Source organism: Protomyctophum bolini, assembly GCF_963924005.1.
Source record: "Protomyctophum bolini genome assembly, chromosome: 24".
Classification (NCBI taxonomy): Eukaryota; Metazoa; Chordata; class Actinopteri; order Myctophiformes; family Myctophidae; genus Protomyctophum; species Protomyctophum bolini.
In genome coordinates this window covers 17,949,130-17,973,171 of record NC_137885.1, presented here as the reverse complement: position 1 = coordinate 17,973,171, position 24,042 = coordinate 17,949,130, and the positions used below count along the sequence as shown (strand labels likewise).

Below are 24,042 nucleotides of genomic sequence, written 5' to 3'. Positions count from 1 at the left end.
CGTACCGTTGGTCTTTGAGCCGTCCAACAAGGCCGTAAAAATGAAACATTGTCATTTCCTCCCATAATGAAAGGATGCTCTGAAGGCAACACACAACACAGGTGTTAAGACACACATGCGCTACATAGCATGTGCACATGCGTGCACAAAAGCATGAATACAAACAAGACTATGCGTACAAAGTCTCTCTGACACAAACAAGCCCCCCCACACATTAATATGTGAATATGGATGCTTTCCAAGGATGTATTTGTTATACAGTACATAGTGAGAAAATGTAAATATTTCTAGAGGTTCTCCTGGCAGACCCCTGGATTGTCATTTCTCCTGGAACACCCAAAATTCACCAGAACTAGAAATTACATCTACCGTGTTAAAATATTTCTGGGGCAGGACCAGACGAGGACCAGATGTTCACTTAAATAATGAATGGTTATTAGTAAATAACATTGTTTCAGTCATCAAATCAATTTCTGTAGGCCTACTTTTTGCGTTTTTAATGGCTGAAATTGTACCAATCATTTTAGTAAAGAAAGCCTGATAAAAGTATCAAACTCCCAAAAATTCACCAGAACACAGGAAATTACATCTACCCTGTTAAATACATTTTCCCTGGATTCTCAGTCCAATGTGGCAGCCCTGACGCACACGCAAGCTCTGTCGTGAATGACAAGTATTTACAGATTAAATTTGACAATTGTTTACGATTCTGTCTGAGAGTCTGAGAAAAGTTTGTCTTTTGGATTTGAGCTAAAACATTTGGGAAGCACTGGTCTAGGATGCTTGGAGCGACGGCCAGGGAGGAGTCCTAGGGAACTAGCCTGGGCAGCACTAGTTTTCAGGTTTATGATCCGGTTGGGAGCAGATGATATCGTTACATCATGTTGTAGTCATTGTTTTGTAGTCATCAGGCCGGAACCCTCAAACCAGAAATTCCTTTGACTCAAACCGGAAGAATAATACCTGGAAAGCCTGGTGACGCGAGGTTACTCGGGAACGGAGGGGCAGACAGAACGATCTAGATGTGTGGGCTGGGCTGGATCATAATGCAGGAGGTATAGGGGAGCCATGCCCATGATTGCCTTGTATGTCATCATGTGTTTGGAATTGCCACGCGAAAGTGTGTATGTGTGCAACAACAACTGTATGTAGAATATGTTTGTGTACTACGTATATGTGCGTGTGTGTTCTAGGTAACCATTCACCAGGTCCCCCCTAGGGAACAGACTATCAGATGACTCCAGCCTGCCTGTAACTAAAGCTGTCCTGTGTGTGTGTGTCTGTGTAGTCCTAATTAGAAGTTGAAATCACTATACCCTGTAATCCTTTCACTCTGGAGAGCTGCGCGCAGGACCTGAGACCTTGTTTATATGACACACACACACACACACACACACACACACACGCCTGCTTAGAGCCTTGTTGAACCAAATAATTAATGTCTTTTCAGTGTCTGCTGGTCAATCATTTTGGACATAAACACTGTTGCATACTTGGCTCCGACTCCACCCACTAGCAAAAGTCTGCAAAAAATGGCTATGAATGAACATTTGGAAAGCTGCCCGGCGTAATGACCAGCCGTTAGCATGGCAGCGCATGGTGAGTATACCGAGACCACCTATGTGTGTGTCAATCTGTGTCACGGTAATGTGTGCCTCGCTTGTGCACAACTGTGGCTCTAATAGGTTCAGTATTTATTCACCGTTTGGTTTTGCATTACGGAGCTACCTGCAGTAGTGGTACGGTATAAAAGTAATGAGGGGGTGGTTCTGGGACGCGCACGCACGTGTCATTCCCAAGCCATTCTGGGCGGCGGTGGCTCAGGGGTAGAGTGGCCGGATGGGAAACGCAAGGTTGCCAGTTCAAACCCGGGCTCCCCCAGAGTCAGTGTCGCACAGCAAAGTTTGTCGGGATCGAACCCGCGACACGCTGTCATGCTGGATTACCAACCAAGCTAAGGTGCCTGGACCGCTACACCGGCCCAGGCCACGTGAATGAGCTCTGACAGAAGGGAAGCAGAGACCTTGTACAGAAGCACGCTCCGGGGGTTTATAAAAATTCACAGCCTCAGCTGGAGAGCTTGATTGAAGCAAAGAGAGAGAGAGAGAGAGAGGCAGAGTCGAATGAGAAGGGAAGAGGTTGAGGGTGGAGTGCGGAGGGGGGTGGCGGGGCGGTTTGGTTTATGACCTTGTAAATCAGAGGGAATTTGTAAACCTTGGCCGGAGAAGAGGGAAACCGGAGAGGAGGCATGCGGTGGCTGGCTTTTGTTGTCTGAGCAGCCGAGGAGGAGGGTGTGAGCGATGGGCGTCCAGGGAGAGGAAGTTTTGGCCCCGGTTATGGGAAAACAGCAACAGCACGGAGGACAACTGCAGAGAGTGGAGTCACGGGCCGAGTGGATGCATGGACTGTGTATACTAGCTGGACGTCACAGTGGGAGTGGTCTCAACCAGAAGGAAACAGGCAACCAGGTCTATGCTACAAAAACGCTTTGTGAGCTTGTAGAACACACACACACACACACACACACACACACACACACACACACACACACACACACACACACACACACACACACACACACACACACACACACACACACACACACAACTCACAATGCATACAGACATCATACACTAACATGGATTAGGGATGTACAAATTAATTTGGCCGAACATCGATATTGGCCAACACTCGCCTTGTTGACTGCCTTTGGTGTATCAGCAAAAAACATTACATTCACCCATGCCAGTGGCGGATGTTCATCTGCAGTTTCATAAATCTATATTGTTTACCTGGCACAAAGGGGGGAATGGAAAAACTAAACAAATTTAACTTTCTTAAAATTGTTACTTTTTGTGCTATAAATAGAGATTCCATCATTAATGTGGTTAAGAGGTTACAGTTACACAGGAAGAGGATTATAAGGGTGAACAATACATGCAGAGAGAGAGAGAGAGAGAGAGAGAGAGAGAGAGAGGTGTTGTGATGCACCTGCAATGCACCTTACACTGCCTGAAGGAAAACAATCGAACAGAAGCCACATATTATGTATATCATTTGAAAGTGATGGTTCGTATTGACCTCAGCTAGCACTGTGACAGACAGAACAATACTCACTACATGGGTGCAAGAACGGACCATTCTTATAGGTCCATCTGGGTTAAATTCTACACTCTCAGAGTTAAATTAACACTAAGGACTTTACTGTGTGCACAATCACATGCATGCATGCACGCACAAAGCCTACAAACACAATTCATTTTTTACAGTGTAATCAGAGTGCCATGCCTGCCACAGACCATCAGCAATCAGGGTCTATGAGGAGGTTTAGCTCAGTGCAGCTCCTCGCTCACAGGCATTATTAGTCGGTCATGTGAGATAGTGAGAATACGAGAGAGAGATAAGAGAAAGAAAACCAGAGTCAAGTAGAGGGAGTAGAGAGGAAAATATATGATAGATATACACAGACAGACAGAGTAGGTGTATAGATACAGCTGCTACGACAGACACACGCAAGCGCAAGCGCGCGCGCACACACACACACACACACACACACACACACACACACACACACACACACACACACACACACAGCTAGGACTGCCACCTATAGTAACAAGCCCAAATTGAAAACATTTTAAATAGCTCTATACGTTGTGTAGATCGGCTATATTAAATATTTTAAAATGTTTTTCAAAATAATAAAAAAGTGGCCAATAAGTTGAGGGATAAGGGGTAAGGGGTGGAAGGATTGATTCCTTGTTCATTGTTGTCTCATTCTGAAGGGGTCAAAGAAGGGCTATTTTATTTCATTTTTTACCCTGCACGTCTGGTTATAATTGGTAATGTAGTCGGCCATTGGGCGATTTAATATATTCTAATATGGCGCCCTTTGAAAAAGGTTTGGACACCCATGGCTTAGAGGCAGCCTAGAGACCAGGCAGCCAATCAGGAAAAAGTGTCCACTATACGGTCACTACTAGAGGTAGTAGCACATTTAGTCCAGGAGCTTTTCAAGCATCTGGCAAAATAAATAACCTTCACAGACGGCAATTAATGACACCAGGAGGAATGCGTGCTTGCACAGGTTGAAGACACTTTTCAACCAGTAGGTACACAAAGAGAAAAACAGAGCACTTCAACCAGTGCTTGGTACTGCAACACGAGGGCTAGCATCAGGAGATCCAATCTTGTGGTAAATTACCCATATACTTGCAGCAAGGCCACAGAACAATATGCCCTGTGATCTAATATAAAAACCATTACCTCATAACAAGAAGGGGTAAAATAAAGTTCAACAGGCAACTCAACTACTTGCTTACAGCCATGGAAGCATTTGGCCTCCATTATGCACAGATGCCTGGTAGCACTGACCGCAGTGAGACACTGTAAGCTTCTGTGGTCTGTTTGTCAGCTTCAAAATATGTGGGTGGGTTGTGCTCAGTCCTGTCAACATTTCATTCCCCGCTTTTCTGCTTCTGCGTGTATGTGTGTGTGTGTGTGTGTGTGTGTGTGTGTGTATGGGAGTGCATGTATATTAGCAACCATGAAGTGTTGTTTACATTGTGTATGTGTCTGCGTCTGTCAACACACAGATGTGTTTGTGTATAAAAATGTATTCTGTATACAGTACAGTGTGTGTGTGCGCTTCTGTGAAGTCAGCGAGCTGTGTTTGTTCTGTCTCCCCTCTGTGTCCTCTGATGTGGATTAAAAAAGGGGACATCAGTTTCAAACCGTCTGCCCCCTTCTGTTTACATCTTCTATTCTCCTCCATCCGTCTCACTACATAGTCCCTAATGTATACAGTATCCCTTTTTCATATGCTCACACGAGCATGCATACATAACCACACAATCTCTCTCTCTCTCTCTGAGAGCATTTTTACCTTCTAGATTGTTATGGGAAAGTGATACACATACAGTACAAACTCTCTCCTCTCTCTCTGAAATCTTAACTCATAACAGACACTGCAGAGAGTGTGGCTTGTGTGTGTCATCCAACAACCAGCTCCTTGATCGGAACATCAAATCAGAGATAGAGATAGAGATATACTTTATTAGTCTCCCGAGGGAAGGAATTTGTCTTAGACAAAGGGCCCGCATGCAAGCGTAGCCCTAGTCCATGTCGCCACAGTGCAGCGCCAAAATACAACTTTCTTGCATCATAGGAAAAAAAGAAAGAAAGAAGGGAGGATCAACCAGTTTATTTATATACAGTAGTATGTCCTGTTAGCTAATCTGGCTTGAAACATCAACTTGTGTACCTGTGCTCATCTGCGTACCTGACGCCTAACAATGACATACCTTTTGTAGACGTTTATATACATACTGGGTAGATAATCTGTTTTGAAACATGAATCTGGTAGTCTGTGTGAGTTCTATACTAATCATTGTGTGTAATGTATTTCTGCACTATCTGCACCGAGCGACCTCGGTACATAGAAACGGATATATTGGATATTGAGACAATCATTTCTAAATACGTTTTGTTTTGATTGTAATTGTTCCACTTTTGCTTTGGCAAATGTAAACATTAGGTTTTCTCATGCCAATAAAGCCCTTAGCCCTGAAGTGAAATTGTGTGTGTGTGTTTTGTCTGTGTCTTCTACGTAGAAAAGAGTGAAGCGTCACGCCTGCCTGTCCATCGTCCATCGTTCCCTAGCCCTGTGTTGCCAGGGAAACGGCTCCCGTCAGAGCTGGCCTGGCCATTCTAGCTCCGTACGTTAGCCGCTCTGTCCTTTTGCAGGTGGTACCCAATTTTGGGCATGTCATTATGGGTGACAACTTTCAAAATACGTGACTGTTTATTCTCGTTTATCCACATAATACCTGTCACCTAAAATGAGTGGTGTAACACTTTGGTTTGACCCGATAGGTCTACCCTAAAGGGCCGCAAGTTGCCGCATAGAGCGTTGCGAAGTCTGGTAGATCCGACTCAGCCCCGTCCGAGTTGTAACCGGATATGGACAGAATAGTAAATAATGTCAAACCCGAACTCACCCAGCCACGGCGAAATAGCACTTCCGTACTAGTAAAAGCCATGCCTCTGTCGCCGTCAAAACACTAGTCGTGTAATAATTATGTACGCATTTTGGGGTTTTCTAGGCGTGTACGTACGGAATTGCAATTCCGTGCTATTTCGCCGTATTTCTGTGAGATGGGGTTGCACTAGACGGTTTGCCTATTAAATCTGCTGTTTCACTGCCTGTGTTAGAAAGTGTCCACGGGGAGCTCAACCGTATATTTTCTAAATCACGTACGTTTCACTCCAACTAGCCTTCAAGCTGCAGAAGTACAGTAACTGGTAGAAAAAGAACAAAAACATACAACCAATTTTTTTTATTGATGTGCAATTAGAACTGCGTTGTCTACACAACTCCAACACTGCCAAATAACTGACGTGGAAGTGTTTTCCTGATGCTTTGAAAAGGCGTTGATAAGTAGTGCAAATTGCAATAGGCTTGGTAAGACACTGGGCACACAGCCTTGGAATGCTCAGTGGTGTATACAAATCTTTTGAAAATAGCTACAAGCTCACAATGCGTCGCTTGCAGATCTGCTATTTTCAAATGGCAGAAATGTATAAAGTATAGGCCTATATGGCTGAAATAAAAATAAAAATCTACAAAGCAACTAGCAACCACATTTTTCAAATAATTGTAATAGGGTAAAAGTATAATATTTCCCTCTGAGATGTAGTGGAGTAGTATTGGAAATGCTCACGTAATACCTCAAAATTGTACTTAAGCGCGGTACTTAGTTAAATGTTAAAAGGTTTTGTACTTAGCTTAATTTCCACCACTGGAAATGCTTGAATCTCAATTTGGAGGTTGTGCAAGGAAGGAACACACCTCTGTAAACATGTGGTTGGTTTTCTGCAGGTGCGTACATGCACACTTACACACACACACACACACACACACACACACACACACACACACACACACACACACACCTCCCCCCGTGGATGTGAGTTTGCGTGCGCACACACATTTAATTACATTCCTTGTCACTCAGAGAGGAACACTCTGAAGGTGAAGCAGTGGATACTAATTACCATTGTCTGTCTGCGCGTCAGAAAGATGAGTCAGTCGTCCACTTTAACACAATGGCTCACCTCATGCAGTATAGTGGGGGTGGTGAGGTGGTGACCCTGGCATATACTGATCGGACCCATCCATAATGGGCTTTGGTGTCTTTACATAACTTCACCCGTCTAACCCACATTAACCTAATCAAAAGGAGGCCACAAGCAAGAGAAAAAAAGAATGCCACTCCGGCGCAGGGGCATACAGTAGTAAGGCATGTCACGTCCAGGGTCCCTGGAACAATTTCCATTTCATGACTGCCAACTTTTGATAGAATTCAGTTCGTTGACGGGTTCTGTTTTGGCAGGGCCTGACAAGAGTTCTGTTTTGACAGGGCTTGTGAAGGCCACTGCAAAATAATAATAATAATAATAGATAGTATATATGTTTAATATATTTTGGGGGGCTTTAATGACAGTGCACAGTGGAGATGGACAGGAGATAGAGAGAGATCCTCCCTGATAAAGAAGGCCCACCAGCGTTTTCTTGGGATTGTGGAAAGTAAATGGTAAATGGTGCATTTATATAGCGCCTTTATCCAAGGCGCTTTACATAGACTGTGCATTACATTCACCCATTCATACACCGATTGCGGCGGGAAGCCATGCAAGGTACCAACCAGCACATCAGGAGCAATTTGGGGTTCAGTGTCTTGCCCAAGGACACTTCGATCATTGGACAACCTGCTCTACCTCCTGAGCCACAGTCGCCCAGTCAAGCTATCCCACCCGACCTCTGGAAAACCTTTACCTCTGTGCCATTGAAAGTATGCTGACCTACTGTATTACAGCTTGGTATGGAAACTGTACTGTCTCGGAGGGTGGTGAAAACGGCACATAGTATTATAGGCTCTTCATTGCTATCAATTGAGTCCATTTACAAACAACGCTGCCGATCCAAGGCCGTTGGTATCATCAAACCCCAACAATAGACTGTTCCACCCCTCCCATTCACAGAGGCTACAGATGCCTCAAAACCTCAACCACCAGATCCAGAAATAGGATCCCCTCAGTCATTATTCTCTTGAACTCTTTAACACTAGGAAGTCTGAAAAAATGTCACTACTACTCAGTCGGCTGAACGGTCAGAGGGACCGTGTTTTTGGTGCGATTTGATTGGCCACTCTCTCCCCCACTCGTCCCTGGAGACGTTCAAGCCTGCATCACATTTCCAACGAATTAAATCATATATGTTTGGCTGGTTAATTAACTTGGAATTTGTTTACTATTTTGATAAGATAATATGAATACAATGATTATTATCCAAGTGATAGCGTCAGCATTGATTGGGGGGGAAGACACACGGCATAAGGCTGTCGGGATCGGGAGTCGAACCCGCAACACGCCGTCAGGCTGGCTCAGCAGCCTAGTTGCCCAGATGGTTGAACTAATTGCCCGGGCCTAGAGCCTATATATTGTATGCGCCTGGACTACCAGGGCAGCGGGCACACCCAGGAAAACGTATTCCGAAGGACAAAATGTCACCTCAGGAGAGATATCAGCCTGGTAATGGACTGTTTGTGCCATTGCGGGACACGCGGGCGCCTGTGGTGTCACAAGGTCACCACAAAGTGACACAGCGAGAGTTTTCCCCTGAGGCTATCAGGGCCCTGAATGACAAAAACAACAAAACAACTCCATACATGCTGTGTGCCAGGCTGCCAGCGTACAAATATCACCATACTACAGCACTGTATGTGAGATGACAACAGTGCATTTAATGAATGTTAAAAAAACAACTAATATTAATTAGTTAATTCGTCTTTCTGTAGGGTTGGAAAACGAACTGTGTTTGCCATTCTTTCTTAGTGCTGTATATAGGACCTGTGTGCTTGATGATGTGTACACCTATGAAACAGACACTCCATTACATTATTTGGAAAGTAGCCTACACTTCCTTATTTTCCAGTGGTTGTAATTACAAGTGCTGTCACTTCCATCCAGTTTGTCAGGTCATTGAAATCCGCCACATATAAAGTTGTGTAATATCTTTATTATAGAGCTGGGGTTGTTTGGAGAGGATTATGGTGTAATATTTTAATACAGAGCTGGGGTTGTTTGGAGAGGATATGGTGGATTTCAACAGTGAGGCTCAGAATTAACTCGTACCTGACGAAGACCAGTGAGGCCGAAATGTTAAACTTAGTTACACGCTGGCAGAAATAGCCGACCTACCGAACTAATATAATGTAGATAGGCTATTTATGGTGTACGACTCCCTCAGGCGACATAAGTAAAACTCAGGCTTTGGGACGGAAGGATGTTTTAAGATGGGGCAGATGGACATACAGCAGAGTTAAAGATGCATTTAGATGGATAGATAATGTGTACATTGTCATGGGACCACACAGGGGATTTATCTCAACTTTGTCTCAAAATTACAAGCTGGGAACGAAGATAATTAGTTTTTCTAGAGATATGATTTATCTCTGTAAAATTTCACAATTGCTTTCAAAATAATCTTCCTATGATTATGCATGGACATGAATGCCCATTGCTCAGGGCCTTAATAATATTCACTATGAATTCTACTCTCGAGCCACAGATTATTTTCAAAAAGGGGGATTTCTCCATACGCTGTCAAACTTTTAAAATGGACACACACACACACACACACACACACACGCACACGCACACGGGTGGGAGATGTAAAAACCTCATCTCCAGTCATCTCATTATCAGTCGCCCCTTCAAAATAGCCCTTTAATTAAAAGAGGGAAGCTAATGAACACGCCGGGGAGTCTGATTAGTGGCTAATGTGTCTGAGCTGATGGGCTTTCCCCTCGTCTGCCCTGTTGATGCGTCTGCCAGCGACAGCCGTGCCGTTTATGTGTTCAGGATGTCCATGCGCCCTATTCTGTTGGTCAAGGTCACTGTATCCTGTGTGATGTCTGCTCTATTCTGTTGGTCAAGGTCACCGTAGCCTGCCCCAGCCTGTGTGATGTCTGCTCTAGAGGATCCTATTGGTTCATTATACTCCGATACAATGGTGTGTGTGTGTGCGCACACCTGCGTGCGTGCATGGGTGTGCATGCCATGCGTGCATACTTTTATCTAAAAACCCAGTGCAGTGTGAAAGAGGTCTCTCCCTGATGGTATAAGCTACTGATTTTCAGCAGAACGCTCACATACAGACATGTGACAAATGAAAGCAATTAACATCCTATCATGTTCTGTGACACATATAATAATGTTGGGCGGGGCCAGTTGACCTAAATTTTGGATCAAGCATGAACTAGAATGTTATATAAATGGTATTTATATAGCGCCTTTATCCAAAGCACTTCACATAGATTGTGCATTACATTCACCCATTCACACACCGATGCCGGAGGAAACCATGCAAGGCACCAGCCTGCACATCGGGAGCAACTAGGGGTTCAGAGTCTTGCTCAAGGACACTTCGACACCAACTCAGGGGGAGCCGGGAATCGAACCAAGAACCCCCGGATTCCGAGCCCACTGGTGCCCTACGCAGTTTGAAGCTTGAGTGAGGAAGTGTGCACGCAGTGTGTGCGCGCATAGTAAAGCATGCCCTTACCTTCCAGAAGTTGTCCACTTTTCCATACACCAGTGACTGGTTCTGCCTCTTGATGTCATCGATGTGTCTGATGTCACTGGCGTTGAGGTGCTGCTCCACCACGAAGCCCAGGAAGCTGTTGTCTGGAGTGTGCGCTGCAGACGCAAGACAACCACATGTTAACAACTCTCCAGTTACTGTACACACTCTCAAAACGCCTCCGTCACTTGGCGGCATGTAAAGACAGTAATCGTTTCAGTGTGCCGACTTTTTATGCGGGCTGAGAGGGAAAGAACAAAACAACCAAAAACATAAACAGTGAAATGGCACGGTTAACTATGGTTGAGATTACAAAATGTCAGGCACGGCACAGGCGTTTTTATTCATACGGCAGAGATCAGACAAGCAGGCAGCTCGTTTACAAGCGTTGGATTTCCGAATACAACACAGTAATAGCAATAAACTGTGTGTGTGTGTGTGTGTGTGTGTGTGCGTTGTTTTCCAGTTTTGTTTTTCCTCCATCCACTTCACGTGGTACTGTTACCACGGGAACAATGGGCCAACGGGTCAAGTGGGCAGTCTTGAATTGGCAGCGGTTTCAACTCGACACCATCTGCTTCCATGCGCGAAATCGGGAAGATAAGGATTCAGGCGATCCTTCTACTTTTCTTCTCTGCCTTTCTTTCAGGAGCGTGGGTGGGACGGGGACGGGGGACGGGGGGTGCACCAGACGGACAGGCAAGCCTGGAAGATTTAGTTTTCACACAGGACGTTTTGGAAAATAAAAGCAGATGTGTTGGGAGTGAGTACAGGGTTTGGAGGGGTGGTTGAGGTGAGGCGTTACGGTGCAGGTCATGTTGATTCTGGACTGCCCGGGGCAGAGATCTGTGCTTTGGTTGTGGTTATCCCTCTCGTGCTATATCTCTGTTCGTGTGGAGATTTACTCAGCACCCACCCCACACACACACACACACTTGCCGCATGCATATTTGCGGCCAGGTTCTTGGAATAACAGGTGTTAAGCCTGTCATTACGAAGTATCCTCCTATAACCTCTCTGCACCAGCGGCCCACCCACTCAGGAACGACGGAGAGAAAGAAAGAGTTCACAATCCATCTCCTCTCGAAATCTGAAAGCTCATCCTTTTCTAGAAACATGTCCCTCGTCTCTCTGCCCGCTTGAATCATGTCCCCCATTCAAGCGTAATCATCCCTCTCTCTACTCATATCTGACTCTAGGGACTAGGGAGGGAAGAATCCCCTTCCTATCTTGTTTCTTCAGCTCTGTTTCTTTACTCGTAGTAAAACACAGAAACAGCTATATGTAACATCTAGATGCAGCTTGGATCCTTGTATTTCTTTTTTTATAACTTAAAATTTTATTGGTTTTCAAGATTGGATCCTTGTATTGACTCTCCTCTCACCAGTCACACTGAAGGAGAGCATTAAATTGGATGACTAAAATGTAAATAGATTAACAATGAATTTGTTTTGCCACTCGCTACTCAGTCTGGAAAGGGCCCTATCTCCAAGGGACAGTATATGCGGGACATGTAAACGGGTGAAATCGATCCGTGGCGTGTCTGCGGTGCAGGTTGGGAAAAAAATAAAAACAAAACACCGGTTTGACGTCGTATCAATGCGCACTGCGCAGCTACTGCACTCTATGCCTGCACTGCTGTTGCCCTGCAACGTACGCATCAGTCACCAAACTCACCCCACATAGCAGTCAGGTATTTTGTACTGCTGAATCTGACATTTATAGTGGACCACTGAATCAAATTAGTGCTTTACTTTTTACCGTAGGTTTATTCGCGTGCCTCGAGTGAGAAAAGCATGGACAGAGTGGCGCTGGCTGATGACGTAGAAGCAACAATGTGGCTACGTAACAGGTGACGTTATGAAATACAAGTCTGGCCAGACTGAGTAGCTAGTGAAACCAAAGCAAATTCACAGAACGCAGCATTCAGGCCAAAGGCGAGGAATCCCCACAAAGAAGAAAATGTGGGGAATAAGAAAAAAAAAGACAAGACATGCATTTATCTGTCATGGCTCAGGACAAAGTGGACGTAACAGTTCACACCCGGTTGAGCGGTAGCGGCACCCCAAGCTGGACCCCGACTCTGAGCCAGTGAGTCAGCTTCAATCAGACCGCTGGAAACGAGAGACGCATGGACAGGGTGGGGGGGGGGTGCTCACGGCCGGCCAATCTATACCTAATGCGATTTAGGTCACTTTGCGGGAGTCATAGAATGCTTTCGCTCGTCTCAAAACATGTCGGGTAGTCGGCATCATACGAGAGTGGAAATGTTACCGGCGAGGACGGATAGACGGCAGCGTGGCTGATGTGAAATCAATGCAAATGCAGTGAGAGAGGGGCCTATACTGTCCTTCTAGACATTAAATGGTTCCAACTTCTCATTGGTATAGCCCATTTTGGGCGGGAACCCCATAAGCATTATGTTATACTTTAGCTATTGAAAAATAGCAGATCTACAAGCTCATAGCGCGGCACCGAGTGTCGCGCTACGCTATTTTTGGGGGTCCTTGACATAGAAACATTTTTTCGGAAAACTGTCATGATTTAGAAGACATTTTGTAGAATCGTCCCCGGGTCTAAATGGGATAGACAAACGCCACGCGCCATGCCAGGCGCGGTCAGGGAACAGTATGGTGAGGACAGGCGTAATGTGAATGTAATTGTTCTATCAATTCAGGTGTCATCAACACTGCAGGTCTCGTGTACCGCTCATAGTTTGATTTATCCACGGGCGGGCAGGGGGAACCTCGTCATTCATCAAAAGGTCCTTCATCATCGGCGGTGTGCCGAACCGCCGTAAAAACATTCAACTTGTCATTTATAGCCTCTGTGTGGAGGACTGACAGTCTTGTCTGACTGATGGATTGTTCGACCAATGGCATTGATTGCTCGCATGGACGCGGAGCGCATTGATTGGTCGGCCTCTTGCGGAGGAACGGCAGAGTTTACGTATGAGCAGTGGTGATTTAGTCGACTAATACTATGAGAAAAAATGTCCGTCGACTACCTTTTTTCACTGACGAAAACTAAATGGAAACTAAATGAAAACTACGCCATGATGACTAAAACTAAGACTAAATATATTGACAATTTCGTCAACAAATAAAAACTAGACTAAAATGTTAGGAAGGGAGTGGGACTAGTGGACAAGAGATCCAGTATAAGTCATTTTACACTTGAAAATAGCTAGATGTACAAGCTCACAAGTGTAAAATCAGCCATTACGACGGCATCAAGGCCCGCCAAAACACATTTTAGTCGACCAAATAAAGTTAATCAACTGTAGATTTAGTCGACTAAAATCTTACGATATTTAGTCGACTAAAACTAAACTAACACTAAAAACATTCCAGGTGACTAAAACTAAAAGAAAACTATTCCAAGAGACTAATGACTAAAACTGAAATCAAAATCAACACTGCGTATATGTGAGCACAGCGGGTGACGGCCCACTGGTGAAGGGGTCTGCAGCGACGATGACTCATGTCTCAAGACAACAATGGTGACTCCCTCGGGAGGCGGCTGGAACGTGGACACTGTCCTCCCTGCTGCCAAGAATGAGGCTGTGTTTGCTCAGCCAGCAGCTGCTTAAGACAGCTCAGATATTGGCTTTCTCAAGTTAAGGCAGAAATCGATTTTAAAGACACGACGGATGGCAAACAAGTTAGCGACCCTGTACCTGACAAAAAAGTTGGGAAGTGCATAACTGAAAGATGAGCAAAACGAATATACGATTATGTCTGCAGTATATAATGTATTCGTTCAAGTGCTGACTATTGCAGTTTCTAAATTCTAACTTGTTCGAATCCATTCAGACAGAGCGAATCTGAACAGATTTTGCCATCTCATTTCTGTTGACAAAATCCTTTTGACTCTTTAAATGCAAAGAATTACATTAGACAGAATATGCTGTGACTGAATTCCAATCACGATCACAATATTCAGCAAAAAAAAGATAGATAGATTATGGTTCCTTCTTATGGGGCCTTCAGCCCAACAATCTGCACATCTGCCACAGAAATTGCTACTTGTGCCCTATGGGCTGAAAGGATGTTCATACACCTTTATGTTTTAATACCATTTAGTATCTTCAATGCATAGTGAATAAGCGGGCACATATTTTATGACTGTCAGTGTCAGCTAACCCAAAAGAACATCATTCATATAGCTCAGGGGTCTCAACCTTTTTGGCTGGGGACCCTGGAAATGCTTTGGACTCGTGTATCCATTTCCATTTTTCAGCCATTCAGTTAAAATAAAATAAACAGGTTGAGAACCCCTGATTTATAGCCAACAGCATGACATGACAGTCACACTACATGTGTGCGACTAAGTGTAGGAACAGTTCTGGGTTTCAACAGCAGTCTTCCCACACTTGCCAAGACGTATGGTGAAATTTCCCCCAACTATTCAAATAAGACCTGGAATACTGTGAGGTTCTATCATCACTTTACTATGTGCCGTTAGAGAGTGAAGGAGGGCTGAGGCGCTGAGCTGGAATGTGTGAGTGGGTGTTCGTAGTCATCTCGAGCACGCCCAGAAAGCCGTCGGCTGCGTGTGATATGTAAACAGCATCTAGGGGTCACTGTGAATAACATTGGATTCGTTGGAATACTGCCTTCTGACACAGTACTGCACACATAGCCATGACAGTAATGCATTCAGTTGGCTTAAAACAAATGAGGTAACACAAGTTCAATATTTCAATGAGCATATTGGTGGTTGGCCTATTTAGCCCATGGTCCACGATTCATGGTATAGTTGACATTACTGCAGACTATTTTACGTAGCATGCCTTTTTGTTGTTGAGGAAAACATTGGATACCAATAATTCCAGTGCAGGTGGTCGGTGGTTCGAGCCTCACTACAGTACGCACATGAATAAAGTAGCACAACCCCAATGACTTTTGTTTCTGCTGCGGTGGGCTTGAACCCAGTGTGGACATCACCAGGTCAGGGACTTCACCAGGGCTTGAACCCAGTGTGGACATCACCAGGTCAGGGACTTCACCAGGGCTTGAACCCAGTGTGGACATCACCAGGTCAGGGACTTCACCAGGGCTTGAACCCAGTGTGGACATCACCAGGTCAGGGACTTCACCAGGGCTTGAACCCAGTGTGGACATCACCAGGTCAGGGACTTCACCAGGGCTTGAACCCAGTGTGGACATCACCAGGTCAGGGACTTCACCAGGGCTTGAACCCAGTGTGGACATCACCAGGTCAGGGACTTCACCAGGGCTTGAACCCAGTGTGGACATCACCAGGTCAGGGACTTCACCAGGGCTTGAACCCAGTGTGGACATCACCAGGTCAGGGACTTCACCAGGGCTTGAACCCAGTGTGGACATCACCAGGTCAGGGACTTCACCAGGGCTTGAACCCAGTGTGGACATCACCAGGTCAGGGACTTCACCAGGGCTTGAACCCAGTGTGGACATCACCAGGTCAGGGACTTCACCAGGGCTTGAACCCAGTGTGGACATCACCAGGTCAGGGACTTCACCAGGGCTTGAACCCAGTGTGGACATCACCAGGTCAGGGACTTCACCAGGGCTTGAACCCAGTGTGGACATCACCAGGTCAGGGACTTCACCAGGGCTTGAACCCAGTGTGGACATCACCAGGTCAGGGACTTCACCAGGGCTTGAACCCAGTGTGGACATCACCAGGTCAGGGACTTCACCAGGGCTTGAACCCAGTGTGGACATCACCAGGTCAGGGACTTCACCAGGGCTTGAACCCAGTGTGGACATCACCAGGTCAGGGACTTCACCAGGGCTTGAACCCAGTGTGGACAACACCAGGTCAGGGACTTCGTCACAACGCCACTGGGTTCTAATCTGGCGACATCGTCAACCACCCTCGCTTCTCTATCATGTCTCTCATAACCTGTCCGTTCCGATAAAGGAGGAAATGACTGTGAATAATATTTACAAAGAAAACCGTTAGGGGAAGGAAGCTGCCGTGACATTCCGGCAGTGGGCTGGCATGCCAAAAGACACTGTTGCTGTTAATTAGCGTTCAGCACCTCTCAGCATTGTTTGGCAACAGACCTCCTCGGCTGCAAGTGGTGAGCTGTCACTCACAGGGAGCTTCATTTCGCCGCCGCCACTGCCCGCTACCTTTCTCCGTTGGCCAGCAGTTTAACTAACTCGCTGTGTAAAGTAAAGTGGCTCGGCAAACTTTGAAAGCGGAAACAAATTTGCTCTAGCCGTGGACACCTCCGCCTCAAGTGAGTGGGAGTCAATATTGACGGCTCCTGGTGGGCTGAAGCGCTACCTTAATTCTATCTCTACAGGCAGAAAGAAAGGATGTTGTTGTTTTCTTTGCGGGGGGGGGGGGGTATACTTCTTTCTGAATCTTTCTAAGGCGCAGGGGGAGTCTCATTAAATGAGTTCCAGTAACGGACCATGCTGCCTTGTCTCACGCACACATAATAATGATAGCGACATTTGTGATGATGGTGCAGTATAGACATAATATACTCCCATGCTACATGATAATTAGTGTTGGTGCATTGCACATATGTAGGAAGGACAAGGAAAAAAAGAAGGAAAAACAAGCCTAGCTCATTTTAGAAGGCGCCACTGCTAACGTCTCGTCGTTTTCATCCCACCAGGCACAAACAGAGAGAGAAAAAGAGAAGATTTAAAAAACGGACAAAGATGCCTCATCAGCATTAAAGTCTCCCAACGCATCGAGATCTCCACATCAAAAGAATCCACAGTCTTTCCCCCTTCATCAAACGAGCCAAACGAGAGGGAGGGAGGGCTGATGAATAAATAATGGCCAGCCGTGATCTATCCGAGTCGGGCCCCGTGAGAGTAGAGGCTGCTTGATGAGTTTGGCTGGCCCAAACTATCCGAGTGTGAGGTATTGGGGGGGGGTTATTGAACCTAGAAATGTGTCCATTTGATCAACCGAGGCCAGAGAGAGGCCTGAGGCCAACCACGTCCCAGGCAAAAAGTCGAAGCCCCTCCGTAGCCCCATTTTCGATGGAAGGATGCACATTAAGTGCCTTTAATATAAAGTAATTATTTATTACCTCAAGTTATTATCCTTCAGCGATGTTAAATACAAATCTCCATCTGCCAGGGAAGCAGTGCTTGCATTGGAGCCACAATAAGCTTTAACGATCCATTTAAAAGAGGGATACTAATACGTGTATAGCTCTCACTGGTGGTGGAGGAGCGTTTCTGGCGGTCGGATGTTGATATTTATATTGATTCAAAACCTAAATCATGGGGGCATACCAAATGATGGTTAAAGTGGTTAAAAGAATCCTAAATCATGGGGGCATACCAAAGGATGGTTAAAGTGGTTAAAAGAATCCTAAATCATGGGGGCATACCAAATGATGGTTAAAGTGGTTAAAAGCTATGAGGCCACACGGAAGCGCCCTCAGGTCTAAATGACTTAACGTAGCATTATGGCGAGTGTCGATTTCACATTCCATCCGAGACCATTTTAAAATGCTCCTTTCTAGAGTGACTCACAAAATCTAACCCGAAGAATAAGCTTCAAGTTAAAAGGAGGGGGTATTTCAATTTTCAATTAACGCTTTTTTAACTTGCTCGATTCAAAATGTACGATGAAGTGTGCCAACAAAATACAAATCTATAATGATAGCCAGACAGCCAGTCGTGCAGCATCAGCGTGGTTGAACGCAGGGCGAGTTGGCTGATTGACATCGATTTCAATGATGGACGATACTGTCAGGGTTCTGAGCGGTTTTTAAGTGCCACCATTTGGATATTAATCCCTCCCTCGTACAGGAGTAGAGGATCTGACATTCAGGAGGATGTGCTCCATTGATAATAAGTGGACGCATGATAGGGACAGGTTAACTGTACCTCGACTAGCCCTTTCATAATGATTACAGCTCAAAAAAAGCCCCCAAAATATAACTCTCTTCAAAACATAATGTTTAAAAATGATAATGAAGCATTTTCCTTTTTCTTCCCCTGTGGACAGGTAATGGTAATCTGCTGACCTAAATAACCCCCCCCCCCCCCACACACACACACACGCGCGCGCACACACCATGAGAAGGACGTGAGCGAGCCATCATGTTTGTTCACTACAGTTTAATCACACACCACGCCTGACATCTTGGCTGTTCAACTCTCCCACATCTCTTCCCACAATCGTGGGAAAAGAGAGATAAACAAGGATGACGTCTACAAGCTTTGTGCGCGCAGCACACACACCTGTGCGTGTGTGTGTGTGTGTGTGCGTGTGTGTGTGTGTGTGTGTGTGTGTGCGTGTGTGCACAGTGCAAAGATATCCATGGGGAGAGACGCCATGGTGTTTTGTATACAGTTTTAAATAAAAGTGACCCAGAACAGTGTGTGCTGTGTATTATAGTGGCAAAGCTGGATAACAGGAATGGAGTATAGTCGTGTGTGCGTGTGTTCTTGTGGTGGCCTGTGGCATTGCTCATCCAGTTAATATGTAGGTCGTGGTGTGCCGGCCTGAATTCGCCTGTCCAGTTCTATGTGGGTGGATGGACAACAGAACGAGAGGACAATGCGGTTCACTCTATCTGCGCTCTACGTTCACACGGCGTTCCGGTGAACCCAGGTCAGGAGAGCCTCGCTCCCCTCCCTATCTCGCATACTTGCAACGGTCCACTGCACACAAGATCACGCACTCACACACACACGCACGCGCCTCGGCTCTTCAAAAGTGGGATGGGTTTGTTCACTGTGTGCGTTAACCTGGATTAATTAACCCATTTAGGACGGGAACCACCGTTCTGTGTCGCGTTAGCGCTTAACCACTTACATAGTGCGGCGCCGAGTGCCGCGCTACGAGCTTGTAGATCTGCTAAAAAAAATATATCTTGAAAATTTGTGCAAATCTTTGAATATATATTTGTTGTAAACGTTTTAACTCATATCTTTGCTTCTGGGGGGACCCTGGAACAACATATCAGGGGTCAACAATCAAATGGGGGTAATTTGGGTTTCTTGACACGAGATTGTGAACAGAAACATCATGATCACGATTTAGAAGACATTTGTATAATTTGGTCTCAGTCCTAAATGGGTTAATGTCTTCTGTTGCACTGTTACAGCATAGTATGACAATTCTGTGTTTAATGAAAAGATCTGACCCGAGTGGACCCAGATATGATGAAAAGAAATCAAGGCGCTATAAATATAGTCACTCGACCTATGACTTCCCACAATATAAATGACTCTGTGGCGGGTGTTAGGGATAAATACGTTCCATAGGCTATTTAAACGCAAATTGTTCACAAGAAAACATTCCCTGCTATCCCCACCGCTAGCTGACTGAAGCTGATTAATGAGGTCGATTTGGCCTTGTCTTGTCCTATTGGCCAGAGGCCGATTCTCTCAACCAATGATTTATAGAGGTCTGCCAAATGCTAACAAATGGACCAATCCACATCGGGGGATAAATTACCTCCTGGTGCCCGATTTGTCCAATGCTACATCTGTATATGCTATAGGTGAGAGTAGGAAATACACTTAACACTCTGAGGTAAGGCCCACCCACCACACAAGCTGAATTCAGGTCAAAAAGAAATTTCTTTCCCTGTGATGTTATTGGCTACTGTCTCCAGATCAGAACGGAGATGTTCTGTCCTCATTTCTGACTTAACCAAGCATCTCTTTTGGAATATTAACGCCTCTAAAGAGATCAGATGTGACAGCGCAAGGTAGTAATGGAAAACTATAGCTCCCGGTTTGGGGGGAAATTGAAGGCAGGACTTTTCAGTTTCATGAAACACAGGAAATGATGTTGTAATCCAAAGTGCAGTGGACTCTGCATGGCAGCGAACTGGAAGTGTTAAAAGGGACATTGTACCAAATATTAACTGTTATGAATGCTAATAGTGTTAGCATTTCACTGATCAGATTTATTTACAAACCTGAGAAGTTTTCAAAAACAATTATTGTAGTTGGGAGCAAAATACAGGTAGGATATGTCACATGAAACACGACAATGCTTTTACTATGAAAACCTGCATTTCATGTCAGACAGTCTGTCATGCCTCATGACACGCTCCATATATGGCAGTCATATACAGATCACGACACTGACCTCATCAAAACCTGGATAGCCATACACAGAGAAGACTGGATCATCACCTAGATCTGCATTCTGCATATATGGAGCCGGCCAGCAACTCTACATCTGACCTCACGGACACCATGTAGATCTGACCCGTAGATCTCTATATATGGAGCTGACCCGTTCTGACATGCCGTATGTTGATCCTCCCCCACCCGTCCTTCCTCTTCGATGTCTCCCTTTTGACTGATACCTGTCCATTCAAACTCTAGACAGGCTTTCCCCAAAGTCATTAACGGCAGCCGCGCCCGGCAGCCTCTAAGATCTAGAGTTCTCAACAGGCCAGAAAATTAAGGACCCGCCTGACCTTACAAATTAAATTAGCACACATTTTACACCCCAAACAACCCAAAAAGAAAAAGAAAAATGTCGGTACAGTATATGGGCATTCCCAGACCCGTTGTTTCAGCGACATATTTCTCGCCCTATTGGTATACTATTATATGATGTAATTGACAGCGTCTGATTGTTACCGATCCCCACCTGCCTAACACTCTAGTCTAATGCCTAGAATGAGAAGGCCTGCAGCATCATCAACAATAGACAGTTCTGTTGCACATTAAGGTACAACGTGTACTCATTGGTCTTAAAGACAAGGAGTTGAATAACACGATGGCTGCGACTGATCCGAAACGCGAAACCATCACCGTGGATTCCAACACTCGAGCCAGGCCGCCAGCCGCTCGCTTGCTTTTTTGCCGAGAGATACTGTCTGACCTGGCAGCTCTTAAAATGGACTTCCTGAAAAGGGCCCCCGTGCCGTGTGAGAAAGACATAGCCTATTTCGTTGGACAAAGGGCCTCATTCAGGTACGGCGGTATTCTCGGATGCGTTCCGGGGGTTTGCCTCTCGGAGTGAGAGGTAACATTTCACTCTCCCCGAGCGATGGGGGGAAAAAGGTCAACCCCTCAGGGAGCTGGCTCCCTCCACTACCCAAACGCCAGGATTCGCCCCCCCCCCACCCACACACACACACCCAAAACCCCAATCATCCATTGCCACCTGCTACGTACGTGGGTGCAAACGAGAAAGCGACGCACCAACACTGTTTTTTTCCTTCGTACATTCATTATGGCAGCGAATGAGTATCTGAGCTTGTGCAGTTGCCTTTTTAGCCGGCCCCGGTGATATTCCATTAGACGTGTGGCGTTGGAAGAAGGTTAATGCTTGGCTCTCTCGGAGCACGGTGACAACCATCTCATAATGAAAATCTTCCGACTGGGGACATCGGGTGGCAGTAAATGGACCGGCCGCAATTACCATGTTAAACGGATCCTCTAAAGCGGAACCTGGCGGCACTGGCGACATGTGCTTATTGCTCCATTGAACTCTAATGTGTTCCTCTCTTTTGCTTGTGTTACTTTAAGATGACTCATGCCAAAGTGAGACGGGTTTGTCATTAAGTGAGACCTCCGTGTCCTCACAGTATGTTGCTGTACTTGCTTGCAAACTGGTTCTCTAAAATGGAACCAGTTTGTAGCTGATTGGCATTTGCATTCTATAGAGTAGCACCACCCTCTAGTGTCAAGCTTATTGATTGAGCTCCGTGTGGATTGACAGGTGCCATCTACAGTATGACTGAAAACGAAACAACCAAAAATGGTTGCTAATTTTCTGTGGAACGTGATTTAATTTTTTATTTAATTTTTGATCACAGAATGGATCAATGTTGGATGAATGATGAACACGGGTAGTCATTAGGTCATACTGTGTGTGTGTGTGTGCGTGTGTGTGTGTGTGTGTTGTCGTGGGGATGACACTGCTCACCGGTGGAATCTACCAACAGCTACCTGATGCCCCCTCCTCCCATGAACAGCTACCGGGAAGAGAGGCTATTGATGATATGCACGGCTGCCTTCTCACCATCAAGGTGCTACCTAATTGTATTAAATAACGTCAAACTCACCAACATTGCAGCTGTACGGAAAGCTTGAATTATCCTCTTTCTATATACAATGTGTTTGTTTAATAAAAATCACACCCGTGTGAACCGAGTGGTGCAACTCCCCTCTCCCTCTCCCCCCCCCCCCCCCCCCCCCCCCCCCCCCATCTCTCTCTCTCTCTCTCTCTCTCTCTCTCTCACTCTCTCTCATTAGCAGGCAACTGTATAGCACTATCTCTCTCTCTGTTTTTGGCATAACAGCGCCCCTACTGGTACTAATAGTAATACTCGTGCTCATTAACGACACATAGGTGAACTACACAGACATTGCTGTTCCTTGGAGTGGTTGCACCACTCAAATCCACTGTAGACATGTTATGAGCCGTCAAGAAATTCCTTGCAGACGATTTTTGAGTGGTGCAACCACTCCAAGGAACAGCAATGTCTGTGTCTATGTGTGGTTAACCTATGTGTTGGTTAATGAGCACCAGTTTTATGAGTACCAGTAGGGGCACTGTTGTGCCATGCAGAAACAGAGAGAGAGAGACAGTGCTGCACTGTTGCCTGCTAATGAGAGAGAGAGAGGGGGAGGGGGAGGAGTTGCACCACTCGGTTCACACAGGTGTGATTTTTTCTAAGTGCTGGAGTTTGGAAGTGCTCGTTGACTATCACTCAACAGCCCATGTTTAGAATTTACACATAATGCAGGAGGCAGCAGGAGGTTGCTTTACTGATAACGAGTGCTTCCAAACTCTGACACTAATCATCTGCAAGGAATGTATTGACAGGAAGTAGCTCATAACATGTATACGGTGGATTTTTATGAAACAAACACTTTGCAGATAGTAAGACGATAATTCAAGCTTTTCGTACAGCTGCAATGTTGACGATATTTAATACAAATAAATAGGACTTTTCTGTTGGGATGAATGTCCTCTTTATGGGAAGTTGCACCTAGGTAGCACCTTGCTGGCAAGATGGCAGCCGTGTGCATATCATCAATAGACCAGGAGGCCTTCCAGTGGTATGTACGTCCGCTGTGGGAATAGCAGTGGGAGAACTTCCAGGCCCATGAGAACAACTACAGAAAGCGTTATAACAACAGCAGTGCAAGACTAACAACTTTGTTTCCTCTGGTGATCCAGAACCGGGGCATTACCTACCCACGGACTGGTTGTTGGAGGGTTTCGACAACTTGGGATGTCCCAGGACGAGGCAGAAAGGCTGGCAAAGTATTGTGCTGTCGGACTCTCCAGCCATAAATGGGCGAAGCCGCCGCTACTTATGCCCAGGTGTCATGTGGACATATCTTATCTATGAGTTTGTGAATGTTATCTTTACAATACTGCACCTAATACAACGTGTCCCTGTATGCTTTCCCTGTGTAACTATGGACATAAATAAATTG

General features: G+C 45.6%; 1 protein-coding gene across 2 annotated transcripts in view; it reads right to left on the bottom strand.

Annotated features, from left to right (window-relative positions):
- The window catches only part of mgat5 (alpha-1,6-mannosylglycoprotein 6-beta-N-acetylglucosaminyltransferase), a 132,930-nt gene that overhangs the window by 21,230 nt on the left and 87,658 nt on the right, over window positions 1-24,042 (bottom strand). For both annotated transcript variants that reach the window (XM_080758872.1, XM_080758871.1), the window contains exon 11: window positions 10,628-10,761. In XM_080758872.1, coding sequence (XP_080614998.1) covers window positions 10,628-10,761 — 134 coding nt within the window. The remainder of the gene's footprint in view (window positions 1-10,627; window positions 10,762-24,042) is intronic.